The 17,125-nt window shown below is 45.2% G+C and overlaps 3 protein-coding genes across 6 annotated transcripts; 1 reads left to right on the forward strand and 2 right to left on the reverse strand.

Annotated features, from left to right (window-relative positions):
- Positions 1–174: 174 nt before the first annotated feature.
- Positions 175–5,912, reverse strand: ddx47 (DEAD (Asp-Glu-Ala-Asp) box polypeptide 47). Its single transcript, XM_056407451.1, has 12 exons — positions 5,762–5,912; positions 5,513–5,606; positions 4,951–5,139; positions 4,783–4,854; positions 4,536–4,654; positions 4,054–4,125; positions 3,599–3,715; positions 3,315–3,461; positions 1,859–1,996; positions 1,695–1,765; positions 1,404–1,533; positions 175–556 (listed from the first exon to the last, which is right to left on the reverse strand). Exons 1-12 carry the CDS (start codon positions 5,879–5,881, stop codon positions 374–376), a joined length of 1,452 nt encoding a protein of 483 aa, XP_056263426.1. The 5' UTR covers positions 5,882–5,912; the 3' UTR covers positions 175–373.
- A 223-nt stretch (positions 5,913–6,135) lies between these two features.
- LOC130188895 (WW domain-binding protein 11) lies at positions 6,136–11,761 on the reverse strand. 4 transcript variants are annotated; one of them, XM_056407447.1, is made up of 12 exons: positions 11,625–11,761; positions 10,934–11,020; positions 10,781–10,812; positions 10,586–10,679; positions 10,191–10,387; positions 9,741–9,874; positions 9,409–9,575; positions 9,027–9,263; positions 8,809–8,934; positions 8,415–8,696; positions 7,691–7,876; positions 6,136–7,363 (listed from the first exon to the last, which is right to left on the reverse strand). In XM_056407447.1, exons 2-12 carry the CDS (start codon positions 10,995–10,997, stop codon positions 6,681–6,683), a joined length of 2,202 nt encoding a protein of 733 aa, XP_056263422.1. In that variant the 5' UTR covers positions 10,998–11,020; positions 11,625–11,761; the 3' UTR covers positions 6,136–6,680. The 4 variants fall into 4 exon arrangements, with proteins under 4 accessions (XP_056263422.1, XP_056263425.1, XP_056263424.1 ...); XM_056407450.1 differs by having other exon boundaries at positions 10,934–11,185; XM_056407449.1 differs by having other exon boundaries at positions 10,934–11,188.
- An 859-nt stretch (positions 11,762–12,620) lies between these two features.
- LOC130188899 (THAP domain-containing protein 1-like) lies at positions 12,621–16,198 on the forward strand. Its single transcript, XM_056407454.1, has 3 exons — positions 12,621–12,892; positions 13,498–13,630; positions 14,370–16,198. Exons 1-3 carry the CDS (start codon positions 12,828–12,830, stop codon positions 14,934–14,936), a joined length of 765 nt encoding a protein of 254 aa, XP_056263429.1. The 5' UTR covers positions 12,621–12,827; the 3' UTR covers positions 14,937–16,198.
- Positions 16,199–17,125: the final 927 nt, after the last annotated feature.

Genomic DNA, 17,125 nt, shown 5'->3' on the forward strand with positions numbered 1-17,125 from the left:
ATGACATGCATGCGATGATTGAGATCGCAACCGTTTATTTTGGGACGCTTATCTGCATCGTGAGTAAAATAAAGTACCTCACAACAAGAAGACCAACAAACGTTTGTTAAAGAAACAAGAGCAGCTAAAAAAAATTTTTTAAACGACTTGCAAACATAAATCCATACAACAATATCGAGTTTTACAGTGGTGTTTTATTACAAATGGAAAGCATGTTTTCTGTATTTAAATAACTTCGATACCAAATGCTGTGAAATATAATGACATCATGATCAAGTTTTACATCAAAAACAAGACGGTCATTGTTTATGTACAATCTGTTTTGGTAGGAGGCTTCAATGTCCTCCCCTCCAGGCGGCTGCACCCCTCTTTTTCATCCCACCACCACCTCCACCTCCTCTTCCTCCACCACCACCTCCTCCCCTCCTCCTCCTCCTCCTCCTCCTCCTCCTCCTCTCACTTTCTTCCTCACACCGCTTGCTTGTTCCGTGTCATCCTGGTCTCCATCTCCTCCTCCTCTGGGCCTTTTCTTTTTCTCTCCTTCCTCCTTCATTTCCTGCAAACAGAAATGATGTTTTTCTTCAATATACAATCTAGATATGACATCCATTTTACAGCAGTATTAGATTAACTCAAGTATCCCATCACCACTGGTCGTGTTCCAAATTTGTGGTTTTGAACTGACTTTAATAAACGAACAGAAGACACACACTACTATTCAAAAGTGTGGGGTCACCCAGACTATTTTGTGTATTGCATGAAAACTCACTTTTATTTATCAAATTAATTGCAAAATTAATAGAAAATATCGTCAAGACATTGACAAGGTTAGAAATAATTAATATTATTTTAAATATTAATTTAGGTCTTCAAACTTGTCGCTCAAAGGAAGGCCAGTGTTATAGCTTCTCTCACCAGCATAACTGTTTTCAGCTGCGCTAACATTAAAGGTTTTTCTACCCCTCCGTTAGTCTTCTAAGGCAGTAACACAATGTACCATTAGAACACTGGAGATGAGCCTTTATACACCTAGGTAGATATATATTTAAAAAACAGGAAATAGTAATTTATGCGAGTGTATTTGGGTTTAATTTATGTTATCTTCATTGAAAAAACAATGCTTTTTCTAAGTGACCAACCTTTTGAACGGTAGTGTGTATTGACATAAATCTTATCTTCTTAAGCTGGTAAACAGGTTGCTCCTTGAGGCAATTCCTGAGTCCAACTCTCACAAAACAAAATATTCCCTTGCTCTTTGAGAGGATATTTAAGTTACGTGGATACTAACGCACAATTTGTTTTACAGTGGGTGTTTTGTAATAATATCTCCCCAGCCTGTTTTACACCCGACGACGTGGTCCCTGTGTTTGTGGTGACATTTAAAACAAATTCAGTAAACTTACCATTCTGGCAAATCTCTGGGCCTCGCTCACCCTCTCCACCAACATCATCACTTCATCCTCCTGGGTGGGGAAGGCCGGAAGCTTCTTCCCAATCAGGCTTTCGATCCGCTGGAAAAGCTCCACGTCATATCTATGGGGGGGGGGGGGCGGGAAACACACTGTGTCAGTCAAAGATTTTAATGAGAGCACGAACGGCAAGAACACGTCTGTATTTAACATTTAAAAAAAAGGTTACATATCAAGACATTAAAAGGGGAGCGTGGCCACTGGTACGAAAGAGGAAGCTCTTACTGAGTGACAAAAGTGATGGATTTCCCCGACCGCCCTGCTCTGGCGGTTCGTCCGACTCTGTGGATGTAATCCTACGAGGGCAGACGGATCCAAAAGGTCCAGTTAAGAACAGACTCAAACTCATCAAACCAACAGGCGGAGCTGAACCACCAGCACCTACGCACCTTCGAGTGGGTGGGGATGTCGTAGTTGATGACGCAGTCGACGTGGGGGATGTCCAGTCCTCTGGACGCCACGTCCGTCGCCAGCAGCACCGAACGAGACTTGGACTTGAACTTGTTTAGCGATCCGAGGCGTTTGTTCTGTCCAACGGGAAGGGAGAGATCAAGAGAGAATTTGAGGTTTTCTTTAAAAAAAAGAAGCTTATTGCAGTGAACGTATATAAATGATGTAGCAATTATGATAACAGTGAACTAACAACTAGGATTATGCCGCCGCCAACCAATCAGGTTGCATGTTCCATCCATCCATTTAATCCCATTAGACATCAGAGTGAACTTGTCGTGATTAAACTGGGACCGTTGATCCCCAAATTCTGATAAATTCAATCTTGACTGGAATTTGATGAAATTCCATCCGGGCGCTCTTAAGATGTCACATTCACAAGAATGTGATGGTTGGATTTGGCCCTGTGGCTTTCATGGCAGACTTAGTGGAGGAAAAGTTGCATTGCTGTACGGCACAGAGGCAGAAGGGGCGCTGTTCCTCCCGTTTAAATAGAGCCGAAACTTTTCGACAATCCCACCCCATGCGTGACACTCTGGCAGCTCTGCACAGCTCCTTCAGCCACTGGCTGATTCCTCCCCGGTGTCTGAGGGAGAGGAACCACAAGTCCTTCCTTTCTGCTGCTGTCAGGCTGCACAACACACTGCAGGAGATCGCTGGAGATCCTGGCAAACTCTGCACTTTACTTTACTCGGCACTTTACTTTATTTTCCCCCTGTATATTTAGTGTTAGTATTTAGTTTTTAGTATTGTGTTTAATATTTATTTTCATTGATGCTCTGATGTGCACTGCTGCTGTGATTTTTGAAATTTCCCCACTGTGGGACAAATAAAGGAATATCATATCATATATATTATACAACGGCTGAAGAAGGATTCGTCAAAGTTCTGGTGTTTGTCCTCTCAGGAAAGAGATTGTAACCGGAGTTTCACGATTGCTTCCAACATGGTTCATCAGCTGATGGTCGACACGTTATGACAGAGACAACGATCTGTTGGCGTTTATGTCTCAGAGGACTTCTCATGGCAAAAAAAACATACTACTTCAGTGTAGTAACTTAAATAGAGCTGCAACTGATGATTTACATAATCAATTTATAAAACCATTATGTTCTCGATTTATCAGCTGAAGGATGTCAGCTGGAACAAAACAATCAATACATACTTTGTCATTGTTGGTTTAAAAAAATGCATCTTTAATCAGCAATTAAAATAGTTAACATCTGTCGATCGACTAATCAATCACCTCCAAGTAAATAAAAAACTCTGCTTTTTACTGTATTCTGCGGGCAATGCAGGGAACAGCTCTGCACCAGTGTTACTGCTTAGTGACGTTATGGTTGATTGTGTTTGGCAGAAGAAAAGACTCAGCAGTGTGTGTGTGTGAAGGTCTACCTGACTCATCTGGCCGTGAAGAGGGATGGCGGTGATGCCGAGGTTCCTTAACAACAGCGCCACCCGCTGGGCATTGTTGCACGTGCTGCAGAAAATCATAAACGAGTTCCCGGCTAGCTCGTTTATGATGGACACCAGGTAACAGTCCTGCCACAGAACAAACACACCAGCACAAAACACTGTCAGAAACTCCAAAAACACACAATTATAACGAGACCGTGGTGTTCAGAGGATAGAGGAACACGTGAAAGGACAATAAACCGTGAGAGGACAATGTGCCGTACCTTGTACTTCGTGGGTATGAAGATGTAATACTGCTGTAGTTTCTCTACGGTAGAGTATTTGGTGGACACCATACACTTCACGGGATCTTTCAGAGCTGCTCTCTGTAGCTTTTGGACCTGAAACCACATGAAAAAACATCAGCACGAGAGAAAAGCGTGTCAACTCTGAAATGATGGACTGCTCTGGTATCGGCTTGTTGGTGTTCCTGGATAACCTGCAGCACTGGCCATAAAGCAGGACTAGAATACAGGGTTAACTGTTTCCTTCGGCTTAGTTGTAAGTGAAGAAAATAGCTGGCATGTCTGTATAAGTGTGTATGTATGTGCACTGCCGAAGTTTTAACTGGAATTAAAAAAAGAACTCTGAAGATGGCCGCCGGGGACGCTGAAGCTCCACCTCCTGCCGACACACTAAAGGACCAGTGAAACAATCCGACGTTCCGACTGCTCAGTACCTTTTTGGTCATGGTGGCGGAGAACAGATAGGTGCGCCGCTCTCTGGGAATCACCTTCAAGATTTTATCCACCTGGCAAAAGAAAGAAGAAATATAAAAACGGAATTAGAATCACCGCCTCGTGTTTGAAGACCTCCGCCAACCGGCCGAGGTTCACTTTACATCCATGTGTGGAATTGTTCTAATTAACATGTGATGTCTTGAAATAACAGCTTTTATGAAGGTCACATGACCTCCATATTCTAATCAGTTCAACCTCAAGTTTGACAGATTCAATGTAATTACCCTTCAAGAGAATGGGCAGACAACAGGAAAACATAATGCATAATCACAACGCCTCATAGAGTCACACATTTAAGTGATTCTGTTCCTTCATGCTAAAGCAAAATTCAAGGGTCTTTGAGTATTTTGAAAAGCGCTAAAGAAATGTAATGTATTATTATTATTAAAATGCAACTGTTGCACCGACGTTGATGACTCACCTCAGTCTCAAAGTCCATGTTGAGGATTCTGTCCGCTTCGTCCATGACGAGGAACTTCAGCGCTCGTAGGGAGAATCCCTTTGTGTTCTCCATGTGGTCGATCAACCTCCCAGGTGTGGCTGTAACATATCGTGATCACTCCATCCCGTTAATGCTCAAAACATCTGTCGTTTAAAATTAGTGCGGAAATAGAAAATACACGTGACAGGAGGGGATCGTGCGTTGACCGTCTGATTTTTGCTCTCACCAATAACAATGTGAGGTTTTTTAGCCAGCACCAACGACTGGGACATCATGTCGATTCCTCCAACGATGACCGCTGCAAAGGGGAAACACGTCTTAGGAACAGACCCATGGAAAGTCATCCGTCTCATCCCAAAACCGGGTTTGTCAACCTGCGAAAACCGACACTCACCACACTTGATGCCGATGCTGGAGCCCAGGGCCTCAAACTGCTCGGCGATCTGAAACGCCAGCTCCCTGGTGGGGGTGAGGACGAGGGTGTGGAGCCTCTGGGGCGAGCGCAGCAGTGACTGCAGGATGGGCAGAGCGAAGGCTCCCGTCTTTCCAGAACCGGTCTCTGCCAGGCCAATGATGTCTTTCCCTGCAGACACAGACGGGTGTTGGAACACATTATTATGTGTACCGGCTTGTATTCATCAGATCTGAATGCTTCGTCCGCCACTTGGTTTAAGGGGAATGCACGTTTAAAACACACACACACCACCCCCCAACAGACACACACACACACACAGGCTAACAGACACACATACAGGCACCCCCCCCCCCAACACACACACCCACACAAACGCGCGAGCGCGCACACGCACCCCCCCAGACAAAGGCTAACACACAGGTCCCCCCCCCCCCACACCCACGCACTAAGGCTAACACCCACACCCACACCCACACACACAGGACACACACATACACACTCTAAGGCTAACACACACACACAGGTTACTGTGGTCACTCACCTTCCAGGGCTAAAGGTATGGCTTCCAACTGGATCTTTGTGGGAGTCTTCCATCCCAGCTGTTCACAGGCCTCACAGAGGACCTCGGTGACACCCTGCGGACAGCGGGGAAAAGAAGTTAGAAACTTACCGACCAGCGTCGTCAGGTAACGGTTGTAGTCATACCACACGAGCGCCACCTAGCTTAGCACAAACCGCTATGCCGCGGCCCGTTTGTCTTTAAAACGTCGTCGCTGTGAGATAAACCCACCAAGTCCTTGAAGGTCTTCACGACCGCCTTGATGTCGTCGCCGTCAACATCGCCGCTACTCGAAGTCTGGACTGTTTCATCCGTGTTTGGCTTCACGCTTTCCACAACGTCGTCCGCCATGCTTTTCGCCCCCAAACGTGTGGTCAGCTTCAGTGCGCAGATGCGGAAACACAATCGAGTTAACGGCGCACTGCATGATGGGATTTGTTGTTTTTACACCGAAGGCGCATAAAAAGCGCCAGGAAGTCGAAATTGATGACCGTGGTGTTTAGGAAAATAAAGCATCCTCACAAGAATGGCTGAAATATGTGTTTGACCATTTTATCCACGTGTTGATTGTATTCTGCTCATTGATATCACATCACACTGTAAACTGAGGTAAAAACGTATTTATTTAATCGTTGTAGACATGTATACAGTGGTTGACCAAACAGTCCACACCTTTATTTTTTTTATGTCCATGTTTAGGCGATAAAATAACAATCATACAAAATGCTTTTTCAGGTCATGGCGCAAAAACACAAACAGTTGGCCGGAAGAAAAATGCCAGTTGTAGGAAAAGGAAAAAAATGACACACTGGAGGACAAAAAGCACAGGTAGTCTCCGGCAGACAATGTTTTCACAGCAGAGTCGTCTTCGTTTTAGGAGTCGGGTCTTAAAAGCTAACAATTTAAATATTTCATTTATAATCAGATTTAGTCTCAAACGGATTAATTTACTCCTTGATACTACGAATACAAATCAGGTGAAGATGAGCCTGGTGAGACCAGTGCTGGGTCTAGCAGGCTTCCTTGGTTTCCTACAAAATAAACTAATCTAGACGACTGCCATGAAGACAGCTACCTCTAGAACTCTGCACAGAAAACAAATACACCTTTGAACCCCACTTTAGATCCACTCCAAGTACCCTCCCAAGTCTCAGAGGAGTCCCTCCATCTCCCTCATAAAGGCTTCATACATCTGGTCTTTAGTCTTCATGTTGGACTGAGACACGGCACCCATCTGGACTTGGTGGACCAAGCCCATCGAAGCAGCGGTCGCCTGATGTTTCTGCCCGTGTCCACCTCCCATGCCGTCATCTCCCCGCCTTCCTCCAGCACGCCGTCTTTTCTCCAGAGGTCCAGATGCCCCGTGCATCCCTCCGCTCTTGTCCCTGCGCACCCTCAGTGCCGTGGGCACAAAGCGGGTGACCTCTGTCTTTGGATTGATAATCTGAGGTTTGGCAGAGATGGTGGCCCCACCGGAGCCGGCACCCGCAGCCAGGCCGCCTCCGGCTGCTGCGACGGAGGTGATGTTGGGCCGCTTTTCGATGGTGGCCGCGTGGTGGTGGCCGCCGGGATTGGGACCCGTTAGGGCGGCACTTGTGCCAGGTGGAGGAGGCATCTGCATGACGCCCGGTCGCATGGACATCGGCATGGGCATGGAAGGGGGCGGCATGTTGCCTTGTGAACCATCCTGGTTGGATCCTGGGCCTTTTTGTCGCTGGACGATGTTGGGAGGAGCACTGAGCACGTTGGCGTTGAGGGGTGGAGGAAAGAGGGAGAGCGGCGGGGCGAGTGGACGCGGGGGCCCTCCTGCTCTCGAGGGAGGAGGTGGGATACCTGCAAACAGAGAGGATTTTAATGAGACATGGATGACATTCCTCTCCACAGATTTAAAAATAAAGTATGTTTACATCGTATATATTTAATGCTGAATGGAAGTCTACTTTTACCGCCTTAGTTTGAGCTTCACTGCAGCTGAGCAGTGATGGCAGACAAAATAAATATACATTTTCTTGTGTCACGTTAACTCACCATGTGTTCACACACAATAATATACACAGCATATAAACACGCACCGAGTTTACATTTGGATTGAAAGTACGACACTAATATGCATGAACACAGACACACGTCTTCATTCACTGTCCGCACACATCGGCCTACCTGGTGGTGCAGGGAGTGGCAGTCTGGGAGGTGGTCCTCGTGGTGGGGGGCCTGGTGGAAGGCCAGGAGGGGGGCCTGGTGGGGGGCCCGGGGGCCGACCTGGCGGAGGTCCAGGAGGCAGAAGACGAGGCATTGGACCCCTCATGCCTCCAGGCATACCGGGAGGCCTCAGGAATGGAGGAGCACCTAAAGACAGAGTAGATCCTCAGGAACAGGGTTTCCCAAACTTTTTTTTAAAATAACAAAACGTTGTGACCCAATTGACTGCAGGCCTCATCTATGAAATCATGAAGAGAGAATTTGTGCATAAATAAAACAGCGCTGCCCCTTTAACTTCCATTTACACATCTCTTTATATCATCTTGAAATGCTAAACAAGCCATTTTGACCATATATACGTTTGATGAATCACATTTTTGAAATTGAAAATGTGTTTAATACTTTATAAATGAGAGAACTAACACTTCAAAGTATGAAGACGGTTGCAAGGATAGACCCGGCAGGACAGATTCTGCAGCCGGCTCATTTAAAAGTTCACGTAGCAAATGGAGAGACGCTGCTAGCCTGTACGTAACCACAGACGGTATAAACCGTGGGAGTGACGTAGTTCATCGGGTGGTGTATCTCCCTTGTTGATGCATAACAAAACAGGCCAAGATATTTATTCTAGTATCGAGTTCAGAGCCGGAGGAGAGTATTCCAGCTCATACATGTTGCAACTGACCTGGTGGTGGACCTGGAGGCGGGCCAGAGGGTGGACCAGGAGGCCTCATGGGAGGAGCTGGGGGCGGTCCCAGTGGTGGAGGCCCAGTCATTGGAGGACCTTGCAGGTTTGGAGGCCCTTGCGGTCCCACTGGCCCAGCAGGAGGGGGCAGACGCGGGTTAGCCATGATCTGAGGCGGGTTTTCCCCTGGTGGTCCCCTGTCCTCGATGTCCGAGTTGTCCGACTCATCCGTGTATTCCTCCTCTACCTCTTCTTCTTGTGGGTCGTCAGGAACCGACTGACCTGAAGACAAAAATGAAGGAAATATAGTATTAAGTACCATGTCATCAGAAAAAGATATCAACGTATGCTAGCTTAGAAAGAAGGGAGCGACGACGCTGGTTTACTACAGTACCTGCCATCTTCAACATCATAGCCTGCAGCGGGGTAATGGCCTTCGTCTTCTTCACCACCCTCTTTTTCTTCTTCTTTCCTTCACGGAGGGCCTCTGGAGGCATGTCAGCGAACCGTACACTGCGACCTAAAGTAATTAAACATTAAAACGTTCATCAAAAGAAACAATAAGTTGAGAACTCTGAGCAAAATATGTGAAAGCCGTTTTGAAACACTCGCCAGGATGTCTTTCACTTCGGTCTCTGTCCTCGTCCTTTTCCCTCTCGTCGTCCAGCCGGTCCACACTCATTCTCACGTCGGCCTCTCCTCCTTCGTCCCTCTCGTCTTCGCTGTCCTCCTCGGAGTCGCTTTCGTCGTCGTCCACATCGTCACGATCTCGGTCGCTGTCGCTGTCGCTGCCCCGATCTCTTCCCAACTCCATCGGAGATTCCTTTTCTAAACCAGGGATGGAAGGCTCTGTTCAGAAGAAAGAAGAAAAAAAGAAAGAAGTCAGCGCTACCGGCAGGAATGTGAGCGGCAACACACTTCAAAGGAATGATTTATACTCATTTAAGGGAAAGTGTGCGTTCAGAGATGTAGTCCTTAAGGGTTTGTGCGTTACCCGTGTCTGAGCCGTGAGCTCGTCGCGCAGGAATGCCGTACAGTGCCAGGACCTGTGGAGGTGGGGGCCCCGGTGGGGGCCCAGGGGGCTTCCTCCCTGCAGGTAAGCGTGGCACACCTGGCACTGATGCCAGAGTCGGTCCGGAAGATGCTGACAGAAGTCCTTTACTGAGAGATGTATAAAAACATACAAATAATGACCTCAGCGGCAGAGTAATACGACTCAGCAGTATGACTTTGACCCTTTGGTGACCCCCAGGTCAGGAGAGAGAGGATGAATGTTTTAAGACACTTAAAACACTCTGCCTGGTTAGCAGACGGGATAATAACTACCCAAAGGAGACGTTTTTCTTCAATATGGAGGGGGGCTGAGCTCCTGGTAGTGGGATGTCCTGGATGTGGATATTGGAGGGTGCATGAGGCATATCTGGCAAAGGGATACTGTCGACCTCCACCGACTCTGCATTCTGAAAGAGAGGACGTAAAACACACGATCGTAAAGAGTCACCGCGAAGCCTAAACAATGTAAAGAATCTAGATCATGAAGTGGAGGAGCTCGAACAACTGTGTACACATTTCCGCCAGTGTAACAAAAGACAAACGGTGCCGGTGCTTCCCAATAAGTCAAGAAAAAATTCACAACTATAGAGCTATTGATGCATCTCAGTCCAACCCTGGGTAACCACGCCCTCTCATTTAAACATAAATGTCAACAAATCTTTGACTTGTCAGACAGAGAACAACAACAACAAAATCTCTAAATATATATATACATAAGCACACCTTGACTGAATCAAAATAGAGAGCCAGCTGCCCTCGTTTGGTCTCATAGTCCAACTCAAGTTTGCGTAGCTCCTTGTAGGTTTCGGGGTTTTCTCTCTCGTAGAGTCGGACAATGCGCTCGAATGTCTCGCGTAGCTTCTTCCTCTTGTCCCTCAGCACTTTCTCATTCAGCAAGGGCTGCTGCACTGGGTTGAACTCTGAAGAAGGTGTGACAAAAAAAGAGAAAAAAACGTAGCTTTAGAAAATGACAACCTTTTGTTATAGCTAAATCAGTTGAAATAGTCCAACGCCTTGAATCCTGAAAAAATATATGAACATCTTATAAGAATGAGATTATAAATGTATATTTAAGGACAGTAAAAACCTATGTACAGACACACATTCAGCCTGCTCACCCATCTCATCCAGCTTCTCCATGTCTTTAATGATCTGTCTGGGGTCCTTCATCTTCAGCACAGCAGCTCTCACCATCATCCTCTGCTTCTTGTTCTGTTACAATTATTAACAAATGAAGCAACATTTGATTAAATCCAGAACGCCACTGTGAGACAACATGTCGACAGTGAATACGTTTAAAAGACCACTCGTACCTTTTTCAACTCCCTCTTCCTGGCCTCCTTTCCTGTAAGAGATAGAAAACAAGGGGACACTGGTTATTGATCCGGGCATATGACAACATTCTTCAGATGTTATCCGGCATGCCTGTACAGAGGAACCAGCTCTTGGTGATGGTGAATACTTACGGGCCTGGTCGGTGGGGTTCATAAACTTCCCACTCTTGGTGGAGGAGGTTGAACGTCTCCCCATTGTGACGGTGTGTCTCCTTCACCCTGCAAAGTAATAAAACACCATTCATTATGACATGTAAAAAAGGAAATGAACCATGTGCCTGCCACACGTCTCCACCTGATGTTTGACATTTCACAACGCATCAAAGATGTTCCTGGCAGATGTTTGCACATTTCTTTGGAGAGGATGGTCCAGTTGTAGTCCTCCTACTTATGACGTGCACATTATTTATGCAAACATGCAATGTACATTGTAACAGGATTATTACTACAAGTGTTGCTAAATGTAAATATGACATTATTAAGAGGAATAAACACTGTAACGTTGCGCTTTCTTGAATATTGTTCATTCTGATGGTTAGCTATACGTTAGTTAAACAACGTAACGTACACGCGCACCCAACCTCATAGCTCTCAGTCTGTGAACGTCAGACGCAACGTAATCAAACCCAGTTCGTGTTTTAACTGTCTATCTAACAGTATAAACTCTTGAACTCGTACACGTGATGGATATCTAACGCCTGCTCATAACGGGCCCTGCAGCGTCTGGCTGCTGCACGCTAACGTGAAGCTAACTGTTGACGTTAGCATGGGCCGCGCGAGAGTCGACAGCGGTTAAAAAAAAGAAGGCCGCGTTTGACTTCACCTATTATTCCAGTAAATTCCGCAGAGCGTAAACGCCCCACACGCGCACCTCTGATTCCCAAAGCTAAAGTTAAGCGTATTGTGTGCTGCGAAACAGAAATCCAGAGCCTTCGGGAATGAATGCATGCAGAGGCTCTGCTTCAGCCGGGCGCCATGTTTACTGAGAGCGGAAGCGGCTCAAGTGACGTCATCAAAAATATCGACTTGGTTGACTTTTAATTGAGATGAATTTTAAGTCCGATTTTCATCGTAAAATACAGTGTAAACGTCCGGGCCTTCTTAGCCTTCTCGGAAAGCCTAAACATAATTACAAAGTTATAGAAGTTATAGAACTGACAGCACTTACTCGTGTGATTTTACTAGCCCGACTGTTTGTCACATTAGGTTGTTCAGTATGGAGGACTTAAATATGGAGGACTTAAAATGACTTAAGTATAAATAAATAAATAAATTCATGAATACATATAGGAATAAATAAATAAATGCTTGTTCAGCTATCTATCTATATATATATATAAATATTATATATTTGGTCGATCTGCATGTTTTCTGTGACACTTGTTTAGCTATTTGAATACCAAATGTGGCCATTGTAATATTATCCCTTTTTGCTTTCGTGTCATTTCTGTTTACAGTTGGCTTATGACTACTTCAGTATGAATCCTTGAATACCAAATGTGGCCATTTATTCAAACTGACGTTCCCTTTCTATATATATATGCATATATATATATATATATATATATATATATAGAGAGAGAGAGAGAGAGAGAGAGAGAGAGAGAGAGAGAGAGAGAGAGAGAGAGAGAGAGAGAACTGATGCTCAATCCTAAAGAAATAAAGTTTTGTGTCTTGACTGTATTAGTGACTGTTCAATCCCACTCCGCACCGGCTGGTGGCGGTAATGCGCATCAAGAAACAATGAACACGAAGAAGAAGCCGTGCGTTTGCAACCAGAGGAGGTCATTCCCTCCCGGCCTGCAGAGAGAATGCGGGTTTGAGCCACTTCCGGCTTGGCTTCACTTTTCAGTCCCGGGCCAAATGCTTCGTCCGCTTCTTATCGGCGGCCGAGCGGTGCTATCTCATGGTCTTCTCATAGACAGCCCGTGGGTGATATCCTTGTTTCGGTGTGAGCACGTGAATTCTTCCGCAGTGCGTTTCAGTTTATTAAAGTTGATTTTAACACCGCGTCTTGTTGTGTGAGATGTCCTGCTCAGCCTACGGGTGTTCAAGGAGACATGCGAAGGGCTCGGACGTCAACTTCTTCCGGTAAGTAGCGTCGCAGTCGCGACATCTGACAGCTAAAAGTAACGTCCCAATTTATTTTAATTATAAAAATATTTGTTTTTTACCGTGAATTACAGATGCAGTTTTTCTAATCTAGCTCGCTAGCTTTAGCGTTTGTCTCTTTTCTTTTCTTTTTTACGTTTGCGAATGAACATTTCTTCTTCTACTGTTGCATTTTGCGGCAGAAGAGACTCGGCCCAGGCGCGTTGCTGCCCCCCGGTGGTCATTTGTAGAACACCACTGATTGCGTTAGAACCTTTGCAGTCCAGCAACATGTCCGTGTGCCCCTCTGTGAGCCGGTGTTACGGTTTAAGAAGCGACCGTGTTAACTGGCGACTTTGTACCGAACGCGTCTCTTGATGTCGGAGTTACAGAGATGTTGAGCGCCATTAGTGTCCTAGAATCGGAGCACATCTCTCCTGGTGTGACTTCCTCCCCCCACCCAAGTGCCCATAACATTGACAAAAGCTCTGCAGTGAATACTGAAACATGGTTTTATATCCACTTTCCATATATGTGCCTGTTTATAATATACTGGAATGTCTAAAAGCTCAACAGTTCACTTTTTTCTTCTTCATCTCCTTCAGATTTCCTCTAGGTGATATTGAAAGGCTGAAGCAGTGGTTGCTGAACGTGAGAAGAAGTAACTGGATCCCGTCTAAAAGTTCTCGTCTGTGCAGTACGCACTTTAAGGAGGACCAGCTCTTCATAGACAAGGAGGTAGACGGATACATTTCAGTGCATTAACCCACACGGTGAAGTTAAGGTTCCGATAGCAGACCTGTCATGGAGGTGACTTATCAGTAAAGACGTATCTCAATGTTCGGATGGCAGCGTTTAATGAAACCGCCGCTCGCCCAGACGACCTCCGTGATCCCGATGGCGCCCTTTTTTCATTTTTACCAACATCTACTCAAGTTTCATTGCAACTGCCAAAACTAGGTGCGCATGCAAGTATAATGTAATTCTGATTTGTGTGAATACTCTTTATATAAATGGTTCCAAAATGCTTTTTATTTTATCTTGTTTACTGTCTTTTTTTTTTAGTTATACAGTCTTACATGTTTGAGTATCAAGAAGAAATCCCCAAAAAATCTGAACTTAAAGGTCCAGTGTGGAGGATTTAGGGGGATTTATCTGCAGAAAGCACATATAATTTTTTGAATTCTGTTTTCGTTAGCTAAGAATTGTGTTTTTTTCTTAGCTCAGATTTAGCCCTTCATATCTCTTCCTATAAAACGTGCCATGTCGCCCACAAAGGACAAAGCAAACACGCTCTAGAGAGAGCCTTTTGTGTGTGTGTGTGTGTGTTCCCTGAAGGCCACCGTAGTTCTCTGACACCCTTGGAAAGCAAAGGGTTGAGGGGACAGCGGTATTTCTTCTGGTTGCAATCCAGATGTCAGTAAATCCTCCACACTGACCCCGTGTGTCCCAACTTACCTTCTGTCTTCATCTTCAGGGCAAGAGGAGACTGAAGGAGACGGCCGTGCCGACCATCTTTGTGTTCCAGAACCATTGGCTGATAGAGGATGTAACGAACTCGCCCACACGGACTGACCTGCTGCGCTTAACCGACCGTGACAACGGACCGCGTGACCTCGCCCACGCGGAGCAAGCGCCCATTGAGGCGGACGACGTCGACGCCGCTTTCAACGACGTCCTCGACGATGACATCGTCCGGGTCATCGTCGGCGCGGACGTGGACGAGGTCGTTTCCGATGACGCGACGGAGGCGAGCGTGAGCTCGCGGTCGGCGCTGCACGACCACAGCTACCGGAGTCTGAAGCGAGAGCAGAGCTACGCGAGCGCCGACCACAACTACATCGTGTCCGGCTCTCCCCGGACGCTGAAGCGCAGAGTGGACGCGGCGCAGGAGCTGCTGCTGCTGGCGCACAAGAAGCTGAAGTTGAAGTGTCAGGAGACGAGGAGAATGAAGTCCAGACTCTTGTCCATGAGGAATCTGACGAAGGAGCTGAAGAAGAAGTTGAGTGCGGTGGAGAAGGCGCTGGCAGCCGTTCATAAATAATGGAGGTCTGGCTCAGAGCCAGGGGAGGAAATGTACATGTTATTTTAGGGAGAAATTCTTGGGGGCACTTTTTAAACTTTGTTCAAAAATACCAGAAATACTAAATATACTTATTTAGGGTTACAGTATATGAGCAATCGTCATATAAATGGCAATAATACGACTATTAGGCTGTAGTCTTAATAGTTTGTGGACCGGCTCATATAGGCTACGATGTTTTTGACAAGTTCATTAAATTACCATAATTATTAGGGGAAATTATGGGGGCATTTGTTCCTCTCCTCCTAGTGATATCAGGGGAAACATGGTATTTCTCAAGGGCAGTTTTGCCCTTTGCCCTCGTGTAGCTCAGAGGTCAAAGCTCAGAGGTCAAAGCTTAGGGGAAGAAGCTCTTCGGAAGTCTGATAATGTTTAAAGTCTCTTGTAGAGATGCACAAATTGCAATTTTATTATCTGCAAGGCTCCAGACTGTATATACTGGGTGTATTTTTTCAAATATATATATATATTTTTCTTTTTTATATCACTGTCTCTGAACCTTCCTGAAAATAATTTCCAGCTGTCCGGAAGTCATTGTGTGTTGTATTTGTTTCCACTTTACTCTGTTATCCCCCTCTGGTGGTTATTTGCATACAACACACATTTCAAATGAATTGGAAATAAATTATTGTATTTTATTTTAAACTACTTGCTATATTTTCCACAAAAAAAATCTTGTCATTCCTTGTTGTATTTTGGTTTTATGAGCTGCTTCGAGCGAGTGTCGGGAAGTTAATAATATTTCATAATACCCTCTTATTCCTGTTTTATATTACTGATAAAACATCTCCTTTTTAAACAGCTGTATTAAGGTTCCTCCCCAATTGAACACATCATGTTATCGTACTTCACGTTTGCCCAACACTCCTTTTACACTAGTGGAGCTTGAACGCATCACATTCAAGTCAATGCAACGACCTCTCTGAATAAGTGATGCTTGAGGAACGGCACTCTGACATTCACTGTCATAAATACATTGCTGGTAAGTCTGAACAATATTAAGTGTCGCGTAAAAAAAAAAAGTCTAACACTCATCAGGCATGTGGGCCACGGTTGAGGCTAAAAAAAAGCTGAATTTGTTCTTTAAAGGAGTGTTTAGGAGTTGGTTCATTCTGAGCTGTGGCAGAGAAACATGGAGGACGCCCTCCAGGTGAAGGTCGTATCCTGAGGTCACGACAGCAGGAGGACTATAATGTGGCTGTTGAATAAATTAATGAATATTGTATTACATTTCTGTCCAGAATATCTCCATAAATCCTACACTCACTTCCATTAATGAAAGAAACAAACATTTTATTTTGCCGTTGTGGCTAAAATGACCCCAGGAGTACATCGTGTAAGTCCAGCAAGAAACACATCGACTCGACAGTCACCAGAGGTGTTGGTGAATAGTGGCATTTGGAATAATAAGGATGTCAATCTGTCAGATATGCGCAACCATTCCAATAATGTTCCTCATGCCAGAGCCGTCTCGTGCACTGAAATGTTAGGGAAATGAATCAGACTTCCTGCTTCCTCCTCAGAGTCTTTGTGACATCATGTCTCATCGGGTCCATTGGACCTCATGGGTCTGGTTTTAGGGCCTTATAAATATGTCTGTCCCAACAACACCCACACAGTTATATATGGTGTTATTTAATTTGTGTAATTTTGTTGTGTATTTTATTCAGTCAATCATTGCAATACAATACAATATTATTCTATAAAATATACAAAACAGAAAGACTGAAAAGGTATAGGCAGAAGCAAAAAGGCAAAAAATGCTTATATATTCCTATCCTAAATTATTTATGATGTTCTTATGGCGTAGAATAGGAGCTGTAAGAGAGACGAGAGCACATGGTTAAAAACAAGTGTCTAGTTTCACTTCATAAGGAAATATAACAGATTATTTCACAAAATCTTTAGAAATAAAGCAAGTTTTTAAAGATTTGAGACAAAGACGTAAAGTGTCATCAGATTATTGATTTATTTCCTGAAGTGCTTCATGACGACACCGACCCCGGCGGTAGGTTCACGGCTCGGTCCAAAACGAGTTCATGGACATTCCGGTTGGTCCTTTACCGGAATCCAGGCGGCGTTTCCTCGTGCAACAGGTTCCACGCCACATTCTCAGAGACGGCCGCGCCAAGATGAACATGGAGTTGTTT

This window comes from Pseudoliparis swirei, chromosome 23, assembly GCF_029220125.1.
Source record: "Pseudoliparis swirei isolate HS2019 ecotype Mariana Trench chromosome 23, NWPU_hadal_v1, whole genome shotgun sequence".
Classification (NCBI taxonomy): domain Eukaryota; kingdom Metazoa; phylum Chordata; class Actinopteri; order Perciformes; family Liparidae; genus Pseudoliparis; species Pseudoliparis swirei.